General features: G+C 48.8%; 1 protein-coding gene across 2 annotated transcripts in view; it reads left to right on the top strand.

Annotated features, from left to right (window-relative positions):
• LOC144112865 (uncharacterized) overlaps positions 1–16,535 on the top strand; it is a 565,400-nt gene that overhangs the window by 357,704 nt on the left and 191,161 nt on the right. For both annotated transcript variants that reach the window (XM_077645681.1, XM_077645682.1), the window contains exons 13-16: positions 453–659; positions 1,349–1,613; positions 2,371–2,579; positions 14,055–14,117. In XM_077645681.1, coding sequence (XP_077501807.1) covers positions 453–659; positions 1,349–1,613; positions 2,371–2,579; positions 14,055–14,117 — 744 coding nt within the window. The remainder of the gene's footprint in view (positions 1–452; positions 660–1,348; positions 1,614–2,370; positions 2,580–14,054; positions 14,118–16,535) is intronic.

The following is a 16,535-nucleotide window of genomic DNA, read 5'->3' on the forward strand; positions in this document are numbered from 1 at the left end:
TTTTTTTGTTCTTAATGAACAGTCCCGTATCTTTACGGGGTACCGCTGGTACCCCTTAAGGGTATGGGACTGCTCATTACCTAGAATCCCGTATCTGCAGCTCATACCTAGTATCACCTGCTGCTCATACCTAATATCATTAAAGTAGTGCCAGCGCCGCTAGCGCACTCACTGATTACCAACGAGTTCACTATCGGAAACTGACACAGTGGCTCCAACAAGCACTGCTCTGTTGTCATCGTATGCAAATAAGAAATGCATACAGTAGTAATAGTTTTAAACGTAGTGATTCGCCCTTCGTTCAGGTAACGGATTCTTTCGCTCTGTTTCGCTTCGTGCTACAAGTCATGGTCCAGGTTGCCGCTCGCACACTGCGCCCAAGATGTGCAGTCACCCAGCGCCACACATATGGCGCGCCGCGGGTGCATTTTCATACATGCTCTTCCCTGCAGGTGACGGTGGTGGCCCCGGACGGCGGCCCCGAGCCCTCGCCGGCTTCTTCTCCGGCCGGGCGGCGGACCTTCAAGTTCTCGAGCCTCAAGAAGCGCGCGAGTAAGGCGCCGACCGCCAGCCAGGACCAGCCCTCGCGGACGACCAGCGAGGCCGACATTGCGGCTTTCCAGAAGGAGCTACAGAATCTGCCAAACTTCGAGACGCTGGTCAGCATTGCCCCATCTTTGTTTCTGCAATGTGTTTAGGAGAATCCGCCAAGGTGGAGAATTTAGTTGTAGTTTTTCAACATTGAAGCTTTTGTGAAAGCTGTGTAGCTTTTCTTGTAGCCGTATGGCTGCGCTTGGGTGGATGCTAACGAGTAATTAGTGCCTTGTTAGATTTTTGTTTCTTCCCGACAAACGATTCGTTAATCTTGCTCGAACAACAACGCCCTCACGGCGACTGTGGGCCTGATTTAGTTAAAAATGCCGGTACTACATTTTAACGATTTCACTATCGGGTTTCTGCATGAAAGCATGGACATAGTCTCTAATTTACCTTGTGCAAGTGAAAGAGCCAGAACGCATGCAATAAGTGTCACAGCGGGCGGTTGGTACAAAAAAATAAAGGTTGAGGAAGAGACGCGTGTATGTGCCCTGTCCTTGTAACCTATCCTTCTTAAGAACATAGAATAATCTATGTTCGTATCTTTCTCTTTATCTAGTCGATAGGATGGGGCTGACCATAACAATTAGCTTTTGATTTCACAACGCTCGAAACATCTGCGTTCCACCTTCCCAAACACTTGATGCCGAACCCAAGGCAAAAGCTTCGCGTCCTCTCTCCTCTGCCGTACTCTGGAAGCATTGCCGTAAATTGGAGGTTCTTGATGTCGTCGGCCTGGCGTCTGGCGCAGGCGGGCTCGAGCGACGCCTTCCCGGAGGGCGGTGCCGGCGGGCTGGACGGGGCAGGCTACGCGCGGCCGCGCTCCTGCTCTGTGCCGCGCGTCACCTTCGAGGCGGCCTCGCTGCAGCTGCCCCACGGACACGGCCCGCTCATCCGCAGCGCCACCACGGAGGGGGCCTACACGGGTTCATCGGCGAGCAAGCCCGCCGCAGCCGCCGCGCCTCCTCCGCCCACCGTCTCCGTCCCGCAGCCCGTCCAGCAGTCCCTCCTATCGGGTGCGCCGCGTATTTTCTTCCTCACGTGCTGTGCCTGCAGCGGGAAAAGCAAACTGCATGCACACTTCGTTTCTTTGGAATCTTTCCTTGCACTATTAAAATTAAGCCATGACCTTCATCGTTTGTAAGGCAAACAAGAGCGATAGAGAGAAGTGGTAGAGGACAGACAGGGAGGTTAACCAGTTAAATGTTCCGGTTGGTTACCCTGCACTAGGGGGAGAGGAATGAGGGAGGCGTAAAAGAATAAGAAGTAGAGAAATGCTGTCCGTAGCAAGCACGACAGGCAATGACACAAGCACTGTAAGTTACAGGCCACAGCAGCTGTAGCCTGCACACCTTGAGGGCTGCCGACTGCTGCGACCTGAGCGGAACTGATCGAGGGCCCTCCATCACAAGGCAGCGCAGACGTTTCAGTGTCAGGAAAGGCTGCTTGCCGTTGAGATTGATAATGTTGATGACAAAATGGGGAAGAATAGAATGAGCTTTCTGCGCGCTCTCATAAACCCCATCACACCCCACATGGAGGGTCAGCACTTTTGAAGTGAGTAGCCTGGTCACACTAGTTATAAAAGAAAGCTTTCGTAGCCTCGTTCTAACCCGGGAGGCGCATCGTTAGGCAAGCCTCGGCATCCTAGGCTGGTGGACTTCAGGGCCCCTTGAGACAAATGCACGTCTCACAGCGCCGTAGTGCGATGTATTGTCCACTGCAAATGTGGATCGACCTCCAAGAGGCACTCCTGTGCTTGCGGGTGCGCAGCGTGTGAGGCGGTGGCTCCGGCACACGGTCCCCTGTGCGAGCTGCCTGGCGCGCACCTGATCATCCTGAAGCTGCTCTACGAGTGGACCTGCATTTGCCCCGGGGACCTGCGCATTCGAGAGTTCCGAGACTTCGTCAACAGGCTCGCGTGCATGGGCGACGCCTACAAGGAGTGGGCCGACGAGCTGCGCAGGATTGCCGACCTCAAGGTGAGCGACCACCCGTTCTTCGGTTCAGAAAGAGATATGATTAGGGACATTTTAAAAGTAAACGATTTAACAGAAAATACTGGCGGGAGAATGTAAATGGAAGCATATTCTAGCTCAATGATTAAATAATTAAATTGCTTCGCCCTCAGCTTACTGTTGGTTCTCCTTTGCCTTCAAAGTGAAGCAAGCCACTTGTTCCGCAGTTCTATTTATGCGCCTGTTTGTTGTCCCGTTAATTACCGAAAAAAAGATCGCCTTGATCAGATGATCTTGCCTTGTGTCGCTTTCTTGTCTATACTTTACTTGCAAATTTTTACCGTGCAGAAAGATTTGCGCAAAAGGGGCATGCTCGCACATTTCCACTGAAGTGGTAGAGTGGCGTCTCGGGACTCTATGGGACCAGGTTTGATGTTCGTTCGTTCTAGCACTTGCTTACGTCGGGGATTATTTTCAGACTTCACCTTCGGCAACATTCAAAAATACGCTTTTGGAGAAAATTCATTTCATCTCTGTCATATCGCAATGCCTTAGTTGGAGGTCGTCAAAAGGAAGCCGAGTCGTTCTAATTAGCGAACTGGTTAATCAAAATCTCTCTTCACTTTTCAAGTATTGCAGGTGCGTAATCATCGTATTAATATATTTGTAGCTGACCGTTTGTAATGGGCATGTCATCTTTTAGAGCTTCGAACAAATTATCCTCCTCGGCACTATATCGGAAATAATTGTGTTCCTCACGGTGTATTAAACCAGAACCGAGTGGCCGAAGAGCGCACGTAGAGCCGTAGTAACGAGCGTGCGTCATCACTCGTTGACATGCCTGTCACGTGCACACTCCTGTCTCCCCCTGGTCTGGAATGGAGCAGCAGGTCGGCGTCTTTTGCTGCCCCGAGGAGGTAATAAGCAGCGGACGGTGGATCATGTGGCGGCCATTATAGTCACCTCAATGGCGGCGTGGCGGTGCGGTTGCTGACGCAGAAAATCGTCTCGCCGCTCCCTATCGGGTGGACAAGATAAGTGCTGGTGATACCCACGTACATCGTCAAATGAGTAACACCGCTACGAGTGGCGCTGATATACCCGAGAAGCCCTGTTTTTACCTGCAGGAGCCTTTTTGAAAAGAAATTTACAGCAAAGGTCGATAAATAGGACACAAGTTTCGCATGCCATGGAATATGATAATGCGGTATGGTTACTGTTATTATGACTACTTTATGTGTCAGCACTTGTTGCAAAGTTGAAAAACGTTGCTGTGAGTTTCACTCTGTTACTTTGGAAGTAAGAATGGACACATAAATAGGCGCCTTACAGTGACAACCACGTCACGCTTCCAACGTGGAGGATTCTTGATACTAAACGCGACCCCACCAAATTAGCGAACTAGTCGCGGACTTTTTGACGGGTTTCCCTCCACGCGGACTTGCCTCCCAGCAACGTTTTTGGCAGTTTGACGCGGCAGCGTCTTTGGCAGATTAACGCCGTATTCCACAAGCTGTCTATTTTCAAAAGACCATTTGGCGTCCGTCTGGTCTTTTTGTCATTGGTCACTCAGATATACCTGAAGCGTTCAAGCGTCTGTGGAAAACGATCTGGTCATTGAGTGGTTGGCGACCGGATCTCAATATTGGCTGGCATTGACTACGACATGCAGCCACAGGTGAGATGCATCGCAGCGCTGTGTCAACAGTAGGCGACCGGATTTGCCCACTGGCTGCCATTGGGTGCGACGTGCAGCCAATGACGAGGACCGGTCGCCTTCAACCCAATGGCCGGGTCGCTTTCCACAGACGCTTGAAAGACGCGGGTATATCTGAGTGACAAATGACAGACGACCAGACGGACGCGAAAATGGACAGCTTAAAGATTACGGCCCCTGATCTCTTACACAAGTTTTGTTTCTAAAAGTTAACAAACGCGTGTGCAGCGCGGAACTCAGATAAAAAGGAGAATTTATATGACGTCTATAAGCGAACTGCACGATCGAATAAACGTTGACCCTAAGCTATTGGCGTGTACTTTTTTTTCCTGTTAACGCCAGACCGTTATACTACACAGTCTCCTTAGCGGCTTTGCATAGACCCGGCCGATCATTCCACGATGTCGTATAATTACCAGGTTGATGACCTGATCGATGAAACTGTCGTGACGAAGGAGAAAGGCAACAAGAATGAATAAGAAAACAGAAAGAAGGTACGTCAGCGGTATGAAACTCTAGTTACTTTCGGTTTCAACTACTTCAGTGCACCTTATGACTGGAGGAGAAATGATGCTTAAAACTGAATGATTCGTGCGCATGCAGGCAGCACGAGAGGTTGCGGCGGTGGCCTAATTGTCTGAGGACCCGCATATCGAAGCTGCTCGATTTTCGCCCGGCGGTGGCTCTAATTCTGCTCGCAGACAAAGCTTTTTCTGCTGGATACCTTTGTCATTAAAACAATACGAAGCTCCAGATAGCTTCTCTTTTACTGCCGCCATGGAGGAAGGAAAGAATTTAGGAGAGGCCATTACGTAAAAAATGGTTTTTGAGGAATGGAAGTGGCACAGTAACTCTCTCACATATCTCCGTGGACACATGAATCGCGCCGTAATGGAAGAGAGTGGCTGGGAGTGAAAGAAGAAAGGACGAATGAGGTGCCGTAGTGGAGGGCTCCGGAATAATTTCGATCACCTGGGGATTTTTTAACGTGCACTGACATCGCACGGCACTGGCGCCTTTGCATTTCGCCTCCATCGCCACGCGGCCGCCGTGGCTGGATTCGAACCAGGGAGCTCCGGCTCAGTAGCCGAAAGCCTAACCACTGAGCCGCCGCGACGTCACATATTTTGAAGCTGGACGTCAGGGCTCTTCCTCGCTAGTTGGCCTCAAACTCAGCGCACTTGCGCACGCGCACCAGAGCGTTCAGTACACGACGCCGCTGCGCCCAACGTTACTATCGGCTGCGCCGTCCGCCAAAGACTCTCAGTAGTCATGGAGAAAACACGTCACTTCCGGCACACTTTTGGTGTGTGCAGCTTAGATAGCGCGGGCCTCTCCTAAGTTTTCCCTCCTCAATGCCTGCCGCTATGCGAGGAATTGGCACTGGCGTTTGTATTGACTGGAGAATGGTGTGTATGGAAGTTTCCTATCCCTGTCAACGTCACTCTTCACCCCACAACGTTCATTGCGCCGTCAACTCCCATTCATTTGTTGCACACGGAAATAAAGAAAGCTTGAATACATCTATACAAGCGAAGCACGAGGTTAGTGAACAGGAATAATGGTGGCGTGAGTGTCGTGCCAACACTGGTGATAAATACGGTGAATGATCTAGTGGCTGTTGATTACTTCGTAATAAAATGACTCCAAATTACGCCCTCACAGCGAGAGATGGCGCTGCTGAGGCAGCCATCTGCTGCGAACGCTTCGTGCGAACGACGGACAATGCGACCAACGCACGGCGTGCCTTTTACAGCTGACGATGTAATATTACTGAAAGTTTTTGCTCAAGCACCCGATGTGTGTGCTATGTTTTTGTAGAGAGAGAAACAGCCCTGCTTGGAAGTGAAACGGTCATAGGCTGCTTCGAATGGGATTGCCTTCGCCAAGGCTAATTATCATCGCTGCATGAATATGAAGAAACAGGGTGAGGGTGTGCAAGAAGACTGTGCCCGCTGCCCCCCCCCCCCCCTTCAAGCTCTCTTGAAGGTGAAGGCAAAGGGCCCGTGTACAAAAACCACAAAAGTGGCACTAGTGCAGCAGTTGCCAACAAAGAATTTGAAAACTAAGGAGCGGATCTAAATATCAGAGGAACCATGCTAAGAAAAGGAAGTAAAGGCAGAAATTATTAAGCGGAGCTTGAAGCGCCGCCGACGATGACTTCGGAAGACTCTGACGCCACCTGAATACGTGCTCCGCCTCGACGCGGTTTCCTCAAACCGTATTACACGAAAAAGGGATTCAAGCAGAATAAAACTAAGGGAATGATGAGGACTTAAAATATATGAAGAAAATTATACGAGCTGAAATAGAATAGAAACTTTATGGTCGAAAAAAAAATAGAGAAAATTTTAAAACAATAGGAACAGGGAAAGAAAAAGTAAATGTAACAACAAAAGTGCAACAAAAAAGCAGGTCTTCGCTAGGAAGTATTAGTGCATTGTACGACTATCACAAGGCGGCCCAAGTCCCACAGATGATACCGCCCAGGTACTGCTTTTTTTTTTTTTTGAAGTTAGAATGCCCCAGCGAAAAAACATTCTGAGACTGACCTGTGCACACCCAATCATAACAACCAACCACCAGTCACTACAGACAATAACAAATGTCCACGCGTGAAACGCACCGACTCAAGCAAAGTTTTGAGCACGACCCTTGTGTCTTGTTTTGGTTTGCTTTGTGGCGTCAGAGACCATGCGCGCACCACCGAATTAGCAAAAAAATTGACAGCACGATTCCCTTCAAGCAAGACTCCCTTCAAGACGCGGTGGACATTGTTGAACGCTATTTGACAACAGGATTACTCTCCTCATCTGCCAACCGAACAGAACTCTTTCCTCGCCACAGTCACGGCAGAGGAGCCACACCCCATACCAATGTCACCCTTCACCCCACCGGCACTCCCATTCCAACGGCACTGAAACTCCGCGTGCTGGGCCTCCATCTGCAGGAGGACGGCAGAGCCAGTTTCATTGTCCAGCTCCTCCAGACCACGATCATCCAGATGACACGCATAGTGGGAAACATCACGAGCCCTAACACGGGCTCAAAGTACCACACCACCAGCATCACAGCCTGACTACGCCCACTGCAGGGCAAAGGCATCTTCCATATCTCTTCAATTAACCCTATCCTGTGCCAACTGCGGCTACCCTATCCCCCGCCTAACTTCTTGGCGCCCCCTGGTACGCTTTCCTTCTCTTGGAATCCAGCCCGTTACCCTTAACGACAATCGCTTATCTTGCCTCCGCATTGCATGCCCTGCCCAATCTGATTTCTTCTTCAGGCAGCTACGCTATGAGACCAAACATGTTTTAATTCGGCCTATACAAGCTCTCATCACCTGTCGCATCACCTACTCTGTCCCTTCCTTCATACTCACCCAGAGCAACAAAGACAAGCTCAACAGCCTCATTCGCAAGACCTACAAGATCCCTCTGGGTATACAACTCTATGCCACCATGAACAGACTTCTGCCCATGGGATTCAACAACAACCTTCAGGAGCCTATCCCGGCGCATGTAATTAGCCAGTGCGGTTGCCAGAAATGCTTATACGGTCGAAGGCTAAAAGAGTTTCATGGCGCTCTAATTTCGAACTCTACACGGGCAGACGTGAAAGCAGCATGTAAAATTACGTGTCCATGAAGCGCTCCTTGTCCAGTGAAAAATCAGTATAATTTGACAAATAGTCACCTTTGACTTGCTGTTGCGCTTTGTGAATTTGGTGCATGAATGTTCTAATGTCTGTATTTAGTTTTTTTTGTCACTGTGTTAGTGCTTATCGGGTTATTTTGCAACATATATTAACTGGTCCCGCTGACAGGCATCTAGGCTATGGGACCAAGCATGTTTTAAGAAGCTTTGTGTAGCATGGAGATGATGGTGTCAATGAAAAAAAAACGTCAATCTCTTACCCTTACTGGTCGCACTGTCGTACGGAACCTCCGCCTCTCTTTGCCAAGCACGCTCCGAGCGACAGCCACTGAGCCACAATCCATCATAGACTGTATCCAAGTAGCAACAATGTCAAGAAACATGCACCCCGGTCGCCGTGTCTCTAGAGCGCGGGCACTCCAGCAAATATACGGCACCAACGGGGAAGTCAAATACAGCTGTCATGTGCTCGGAGCAGCAGGCGACCGCTGTGAGCGGTGTCAAACACGAGGTCAAGACGGTGGCTACCGTGTCACTGGCCACTACCAACCCGTGCTGAAAAATTCGCCATTGCCCTGGCAATCACCAGAGGAAAAGAATACGTTATCGTCCCCTCTAACTTCCCAGCCACCTTACGCCGCTACTGTGACGGCCAGTTTGCGGCCTGTAGTCAGGATTCTCACCAGCCTCAGGACCCCACTACCACAAGCCAATCTTTTCTGGACTCCTCGCTATGGGTCTGTACCTGGAAATAGGCCGAGCCACCGTACATACTCCGGGTGCCACACAAGCAAACAAAACCCGTGTCACCAAATCACAGCCCGTTTCCAATCAATAAATACTCTCAAATCCACACCCATCAACCAAGACAGATGTTTCGTCCCCCCCCCCCATAAACACACATACACACAAGAGCCTGAGGCAGAATGCGGCCATGATCTCAGAGCCAACTTCAGTCCGAAACGTACATATACCTCGCATTACTACACCGTTTCTATCCTACTCAGTACCCTGATAAATGTCTATACTCCTCGAAGTTCCCTCCCTTTGCTACATAACATGGGTCTGCCATCATCAAAACCTTCCACCTGTCCCCTCCCATTCACCGCAGAACTGGAAAGCTGCGCTGCTCAGCTCGCAACTGGGCAACCAATGTCGCCTAGTGCAACGAGCAAGGCAGCGGCCCTTAGTACTGGAGCCCTGGACTGAGGGCCCAACCTGCCTGCGGCAGCTGTTCTGTGTCTCAGGTTTTCACTACCACCTTGCCGTTACTGAACTGTCATCATCCAACATCGCGGCCACAAGAGCGCTAGATAGTTGCAGGCATTACACAGGAGCAAAAAAAGGCCTCAGTACATGATTCGTGCGAGCAGTTAGACCATGCAGTGATGATTAACAGTCCTATTTCCGACTGAGTACTACCAATATGCTTTTGCTTGCACCACTCTTTCAATACATGATGTGTTTGCTGTTGAAGCTAAGTGAAATAAAATGAAGCAGAACAGAGTTTCATCGACCGTACCAATAAGAAGAAGAAAACCAGTGTGTGTTGCCAGTTTTAGACAAAGAACCATTGAGAAGGTAGAGCCAATCATCGACGAAAGGAGTACCTGAGAATCAAGTACTGACAGTGGAAACTTTTCAGCTCAAGGTCTTCACCCCTTTAATTAATGATAGCGTTGTGAATTGCGTTTTTCATTCAAAGGTTGCCCTCTGAAGCGCGCACGAACGGTGACCACGAGACAGAAACGAAGAAAATCGCGCATCGAACTTGGTACTGGGAGATGACCCGTAGCCAACATACGATGCTTATGCCCGGCTTCACTGTAGCGTGCCGTCAAAAAGCCTTTGACGCCGAGGTCATCGCTGTCGTCACTCCACCTAGAAGCCTTTGATGCGTTCATTCGCATTAAGCTGGAACGACCCGGAGTATCTGAAAGACAAGAACAGCCGAGTTTTCGGGCTGTGAGTCGCACCATCATTCTGCGTCAGGCCGTGCCGCGTGCCTTGGTCAACGGACACCCCGTTTCCGCGAAGATGACCGATGCGGGGGTCATTCAGCGACCGCTGTCGACTCACGGCGCGACTGGCGACCGTGGTCACGTCGCTCGAAACCGACCGTGCTTGTGCGATGCTTTCGCTTCTTCCACTTAGAGACAGAGGCCGCAGCTTGGAGGTTTCTTTCGCGGTCTTGAGCGCTGCCCGCGTGACAAATGGCCACCGGGGCCTGCACACGGCCTTGACCTCTGAGCCCCTGCGGTCTTAAAGCGAGCCTCTCTCGAGAAGACCTGAGCTGGGCACGCAGTTTGCGTCACATTCCCGGCACTGTGTTACCTCACACGGCGGGCAGTTGACGCCGCCTCTGTGAAAACAACAAGGCGCGAAGCTGTAATGCTTCTGTCGGCCTCGCATTTGCTACCTGCGCAGGGAAGAAAAATGAACGAAACAAGTGTTCTGAAGATGCTCTGCACTTTCTCTATTAGTCTGTAAGTTTCGACCGTGTTTTTTTGTTTTGTTTTTCGGACGGTGCTCTCGCTTCTAGTTTCTCTCATTACGGCTGGTAAACAAATAATCTGTAAGGGTTGGTCTGCCCTGCAGCCCACGTTTGCAGATGAGCAGATTAATTCCAACAATTGCGGTAATTGCAGTATCATTTTGCTTTTTTTTAACTCATGAGTATCCTATGAAGCGCTCGGGCATTGTAAGTGAGTGGAGAATTTTCAAGGGAAAATCGGCGCAATTAATCGAACAAGTCCTAGAGTGCAGCGCAGTGCGCGCCTTAGGCGGTCTGAGTGTTGAACCGCGTTAATGAGCCCATTACTCAGGTTGTTTCTGGCCTTAGCGACTTGTAGCCGAACGCGCTCCGTCCCACGCAACCTAAATAACGAAGGCGACCGATGCACGGCTGGCATCAGGCAACGCTGTGTTGCTTGACAACCGCCTATAGTCTTCGCGGTCCCGCAGTGCACACAATTCTGGGTAGCTGCAGAGGACGTTGTCGCACTGTTTCTATGCATCGGACATTCGTTCAATAAACCCGCCGGGACTGCGTACAACTGATAATTGGCAGGTATTAATTTTGGCTTGCTTATTCGTGTCCGGAGCCTAAGCAGAGTCGACAGCCCATCAAATATTGATTTCCTCTCTGACATCATTCTTCGAAATATCTTCTTTCTATCTATTTTTTTTCGTATCGAGTGACTTTTACTATATTTTCCTCACTGTGCTCCTAGGCAACAGAAAGCATTGACGGTGGTCGTCAACCAACACTCAGGCATTAACGATCAAAAAAGGATTGAAAGAGAGATAGCACCGAAATCAAATTAGCTATAACAAAGAATAAGTTGTCGCGGAAAGAAAGACGAAGGCAAGGGTAGTATATTTATTGCCCCCGTGGGTTTTAGCTTCAGCACACGTAAAACTGGATGTGATGGCGGAGAGGAAAGGCCCGGAATCAATTTCGGTCGCCGGATACGTGGACGCAGCTTCACGGTGTGCGTTTGCGCTTCGCTCTGCCTTTGAAACCTAGCAGAGCGAACTCACTTTGGCCAAAAATTACATTCCCGATTGAAGCATAATATGAAATAAGATAAATCTTGCAGGGCAGACGTCATCACAAATGCGCGTTTAGAGCCGGCTGCTCAAGGTGCGTGAAACCTCACTTACGCAGCTGTCGCTGTGGTCGATGCTTGCAGAAGAAAGAAAAAAAAGTGTCCTTTAGCTTTGACCGTTTTTGGCACTGCACCGAAAGCGTTCAAATTTCGGCGATTTTTTTTTTGTTCCTGAAGGCGTGGTTTTTTTTTTGGATCACTTATTCTCTCTTGTCTATCCAAACCACTTTAGTGATTGAATTTCTGATGAGCTCATTCAGGCATGGTTGAGGGGGGTTTGTTCCCGTTCTGTATAACGCAGCGTATATCTTTGGCGACAATATATGTTCTCACTGAAATTGCTTAAGTTGACGGTAGCGCTTCTGTTGTGCCGTCAAGGCAACCTTACGCTGTATGCTATCAGTACGTGCTTATTGCATTCCTTCAGCACCTATAACGATCTGACCCGCACGTAAAACCAGGACTCCCGCACAGACTTCCTCGCCACCTGCAATCGCTATGCCCTCCAGTGCCTATTCAGTGAGAACCGCATTTAAGATCAGCTATGAGTATCGCTTGGCACAAGCCATCCGTGTCAACTGTGACAACTGTGGATCAGTTGACACTATATGCTGCACATTTTATTGAACGCTCGGTTCATATGTTGTTACGTGCTTAAAATGAGAACCTTACATAAATCCCCTCACATTTAAATCTGTTTTAGATTCGTTGCTTTGTCGTTCACAGCAGCACTGTGCATTTTACTTTTTATTTGCCTAACCAAAGCACATTGGGCTCATAGACAATCTTTAAAATCTTTCTTTTACCCCCCGCCCCCCTTACCACCGCAATGTAACCGCATGTTTTTGTGCACTTTCTTATTTTCAGCTTTTTCTGCACCCTTCTGCCGCAGTATTTCCCTCCCTAAGCCCCCTAAACCGCGAAGGGTACCATGTCAGCTGTTTTAATACATCTATGATTTCTTTTGGTTCTTTTTTCTTATACAGATTCTCTCTTGCTGTAATAGAGGTAAAAATTCCCACATGCCATGGGACGCAGCCATTTCCTCAAACATATGAAAACTCCATCTCTAATTTATAGTTCTTGGTTTCGCAATTAATACAATTATCTACTGCAATCGCATTTGCCCAGAAAATTGATGACATAATGCAAACAGTGATTATCGAGCCAGTGCTAATATCTCACACATCGCCCTGTCAGGGAATTCAACATTAATTGGTGCTCATTCAACGAGTATTCCCGTCAGCTAAACTAGGAGCAGTCTGCGAACAGTGGGTAAGACTGCCAATCTTGTCCTCTCTGAATACTCCACTCGGTGCATACGGCTCTCCAGTCTTTGGAAATGCACGCAGAAAGTTCTGCAACAACGCTATATAGACACGGTGGTGTGAGCGGTCAAGCTGCGATCTAGAAAGTGCTCGCTTGGAACCCGGGCATGGCACTGCGCCGAGGGGTCAGAATCCTTGCTGACACTGCCATAAGGGTCGCAGAGCCGCACAAGTGTTTTACATTAGGTGCGGTCCACTGGAGCGGGGAGCGCCCTGGGACTGTCAATCTCGAGGAACCGGTCGAAGCCACCACTGGCGTTCGATGGTTTTTTCCTCTTGATTTCTTTTCCTGACGAGATATGTACGCACAGACTGCGTCTCACTCCAGCTGGCTCACAGTAACACACAGGAAAAGCTGGCGTTGGCGCGGCGTCGTCTCGCCAACTGCGTCATCACTGATTGTCAGCTCAACTCACAAGCTTGCAGCCAGTCGACGCTCGATCGCAGCCTGTCAACGCTGCGAACGGAGAAGTCTACTCCGAGCAAATGTTCAAACGAGTATGACCGAAACAGGAACACCTACACGCGTCTGTCTTTTCAAGAGTCGATATACCCTGGGGATTTCAACACTTTTCCGAGAACGCTAGGGCGTGCTTCAAATTTCCATCACACTTGCGAGCTATGCGACTCTGTTTCCTTCGTTTGTCATAAATATTGAGTCATTCAAAAGAGGCCTGATGCTTGTTTATTTTTTTTGTCAGGTTCGTCGTTTAGAAACGAGGAGTATTAAAACGATAGTGTCGAGGCTATTTCACATGCGGATTCCAACTCGACGCGGTGGCTCAGTGGTTTTGGTGTTTGGCTGCTCATCCATAGGTCGCGGGTTCGATCCCGACCGCGGCGGCCGTATTTCCATGGAGGCGAAATACAAAAACGCCCCGTCTATCTAAATTAAACCGTAGCCCTTCACTACGGTGTTCCTCATAGCCCCCGTGTCGCTTCGTGACGTTAAGCCCCACTAAGTGACCCGGAAGTGCGACAGTGCTTCTCGACAGTTTCGCAGCAAAAAAAAAAACCTTTAGTGTATAAAGGTACACAGATATTCGTGAAAGCGTTTGTAACTCACGTTGTAATGCACTGCTTCCATAAGGAGCGCAGAAAGTAAATATTACAGCTGGAAAGCGTGTGTCGTAGCCCAACGTGCAGAATAGGAGATGACAGAGTTCCATTTGTAATCCTCCATCCAGGAGCTGGACAAGGACGACGTCAAACCTGATGATCTGGAAGCCATCCATGATGAGTACAGCAAGGTGAGTTTCCATCTGTTTCGTTTACTTTATCGACACGCCGTCGAAAGATTCTTTTCTGTCCTTGCTGTCACCGCGCCGCTTCCATGGGCAATATATATTTTATGGGTGGCGCTTTTACGTGCTGCGCAGCCTATCTTGTGTCAACTTGAAACAGCACCAGCGATCTGGTGCTTATCACCACTAGGTGGTGCTTATCACACCAGGTGCTTGTCATATGCCTCCCAATTTCAGTGAAGCGCCGCGTTATAGGGTTAGAACGCTCGTGACCGAGTCGCCTTGTATTATTGCCAGCGGCGGAGCATAGAAGTTCTCTCCTACCATCGTAATTTCAGGCGGTTAGTTTACGTGACTGCACCGAAGTAACAAATTATTTTTCCCCACTCACCTGCATCCCGGTAAATTTTGCCGACAATAGTACCTTCTGTTCATAGCCCTGCTTAAGCATGGGCATAAAGTTTTCACTGTACATTCTTCACCAACAAAGCGTTCAGAGCACGCATGAAATGCTACCGATAGGATGATACCCTTTCGGTTGATGCATGCGATCCAAAGACGCTCCCGGTCTTCGTCCGACTTGGAGCGGTGAGTCTGAAACAGCCTGCATCGGCAAACATGCGCCGTGGCTCTCCGCTTCCGATATTTGTTTCCGCATTCGACAACGACCCAATGATTGCCGCACCACCTTGAGTCCCGGGCTCGAACCCGAGACCACCGCTTCACCTGAGCAGTCTCCAGCAATTGAGTGATTATACTCCCTTATCACAATGAGTAATTACTTTCTTATTCCAAATCTACTCCACCTCGGGGCATTCCCTTAAGCATTTACCGAGTCGTTCCTCAGGAACTGCAGCGACCGTAGTCCTTCACAGGGAAAGTGATAAAATGCCAGTCAGGGAGACACGGTCCCTCCAGTAGTATTCACAGCGTTTTTATAGGGGAGAGGGGATTCACAGAACTGGAATGGAGATGTTCAGGGATAAGAGTATAAATCGAGAATACCATATTAATCTATAATTTGCTGATCACGTTGCCCTGCTAAGCAACTCAGGGGACAAACTGCAAAGCATGACGGAGGGCCTGGAAAGTTAAAGCAGAAGGGTGAGTCTAAAAATAAATATGAATAAATCGAAAGAAGTAATGTTCAGCAGCTTTGCAAGGGAACAACAGTTTACGATGGGCAGCAGAGCATTCAGAGCTCTTGCACAATTTTTACAGCACAGGACGGTTTACTATGAGAGTTCGTTTTTCTGCTAGACATGAAATGCCCTATTGATTGCTCATTATTTCATAAGCAACATGGAAGTCGCTAATTCCAAAAAAAAAATTTGTTTTGCAATTAATTTTTTCCAATCTATTACAAGTAGCACTCCCGCGTCCGAGCAAGACCGGCCTGCCTTTATTTCTAGAGCGCATAACATACAAACATTACAGCTACTCCCATAAGATGCCTTGTTCGTAGCCGTGGCTTCGCCTCTCGCTTCTTAACTACCGTTTTCGGATTTATCCTGAAATTCATCCGCCTCTAGAAAACTAGCATTAAACCAGGTTCATGTCTCTAGTTGACTGAATGCACCATTCTGGAATGGACGCCAGATATCCACAAACTTTCTTGCGGTGTCTTCAACTTTGTGCACTGGAAAATCAAAATAGTCTAGAAGGCTCATTTTCGGAAAGAAATCAGATTTTACCCCATTTTTTAAAAAATACGCTCGGGGTGCAAGAATCGGATAAAATCTGGTTTGACCCGAAAACTAAGGGCCCAATACGTATACAGGGTGTCTCATCTGACCCTTTACACAATCTTTAAAAATAGGCTTTGCGAGTTAGAAAAGCGCTTTTTTCGGCATAGCATTGTCAGCGGTGTAGTGCATCAGAATACAGGTAAGACGTGCTAACTAGCAGGCTGATTAACTAATATTGTATAGTTAACTCTTTTCCTATTTGTTTTAGGCTCCCTAATTAGTGAGGGCCATGTAGCCCATCGTAAGTACCCATATCAGTTTTCAGGATTTCGAAAACGCGGTGGCCCTCGGCGCTGTGGCCCAACAAATTTTGGCTATTTCGAAGAGTTACGTGCACTGGAGGGGTTGGTTTTCCTGCCAGCTTCTCGAAAGCACAGGTACTTTGACGCGATGTCGCCAAACTGTTTGACCACAGCGCCGACGGTAACCGCGTTCTCGAAATTCTAAAAACTGATCTGGATATTATTCACGATGGGCTACCCAACTCTCAATAACTAAGGAGCCTAACAGCAGTAGTTATTAGTTAACCAGTCAGCTAGTTAGCACATCTTAGCTGTATCCTGACGTACTACACCGCTGACAATGCTACGTCGAAAAATTAAAAACTTTGCGCAAAATAACACAGGACGGGAGGGAGAAACACGCACACACACACACGAGCGCACGTTTGCGCTCG

Source organism: Amblyomma americanum, chromosome 1 (assembly GCF_052857255.1).
Source record: "Amblyomma americanum isolate KBUSLIRL-KWMA chromosome 1, ASM5285725v1, whole genome shotgun sequence".
Lineage (NCBI taxonomy): Eukaryota > Metazoa > Arthropoda > Arachnida > Ixodida > Ixodidae > Amblyomma > Amblyomma americanum.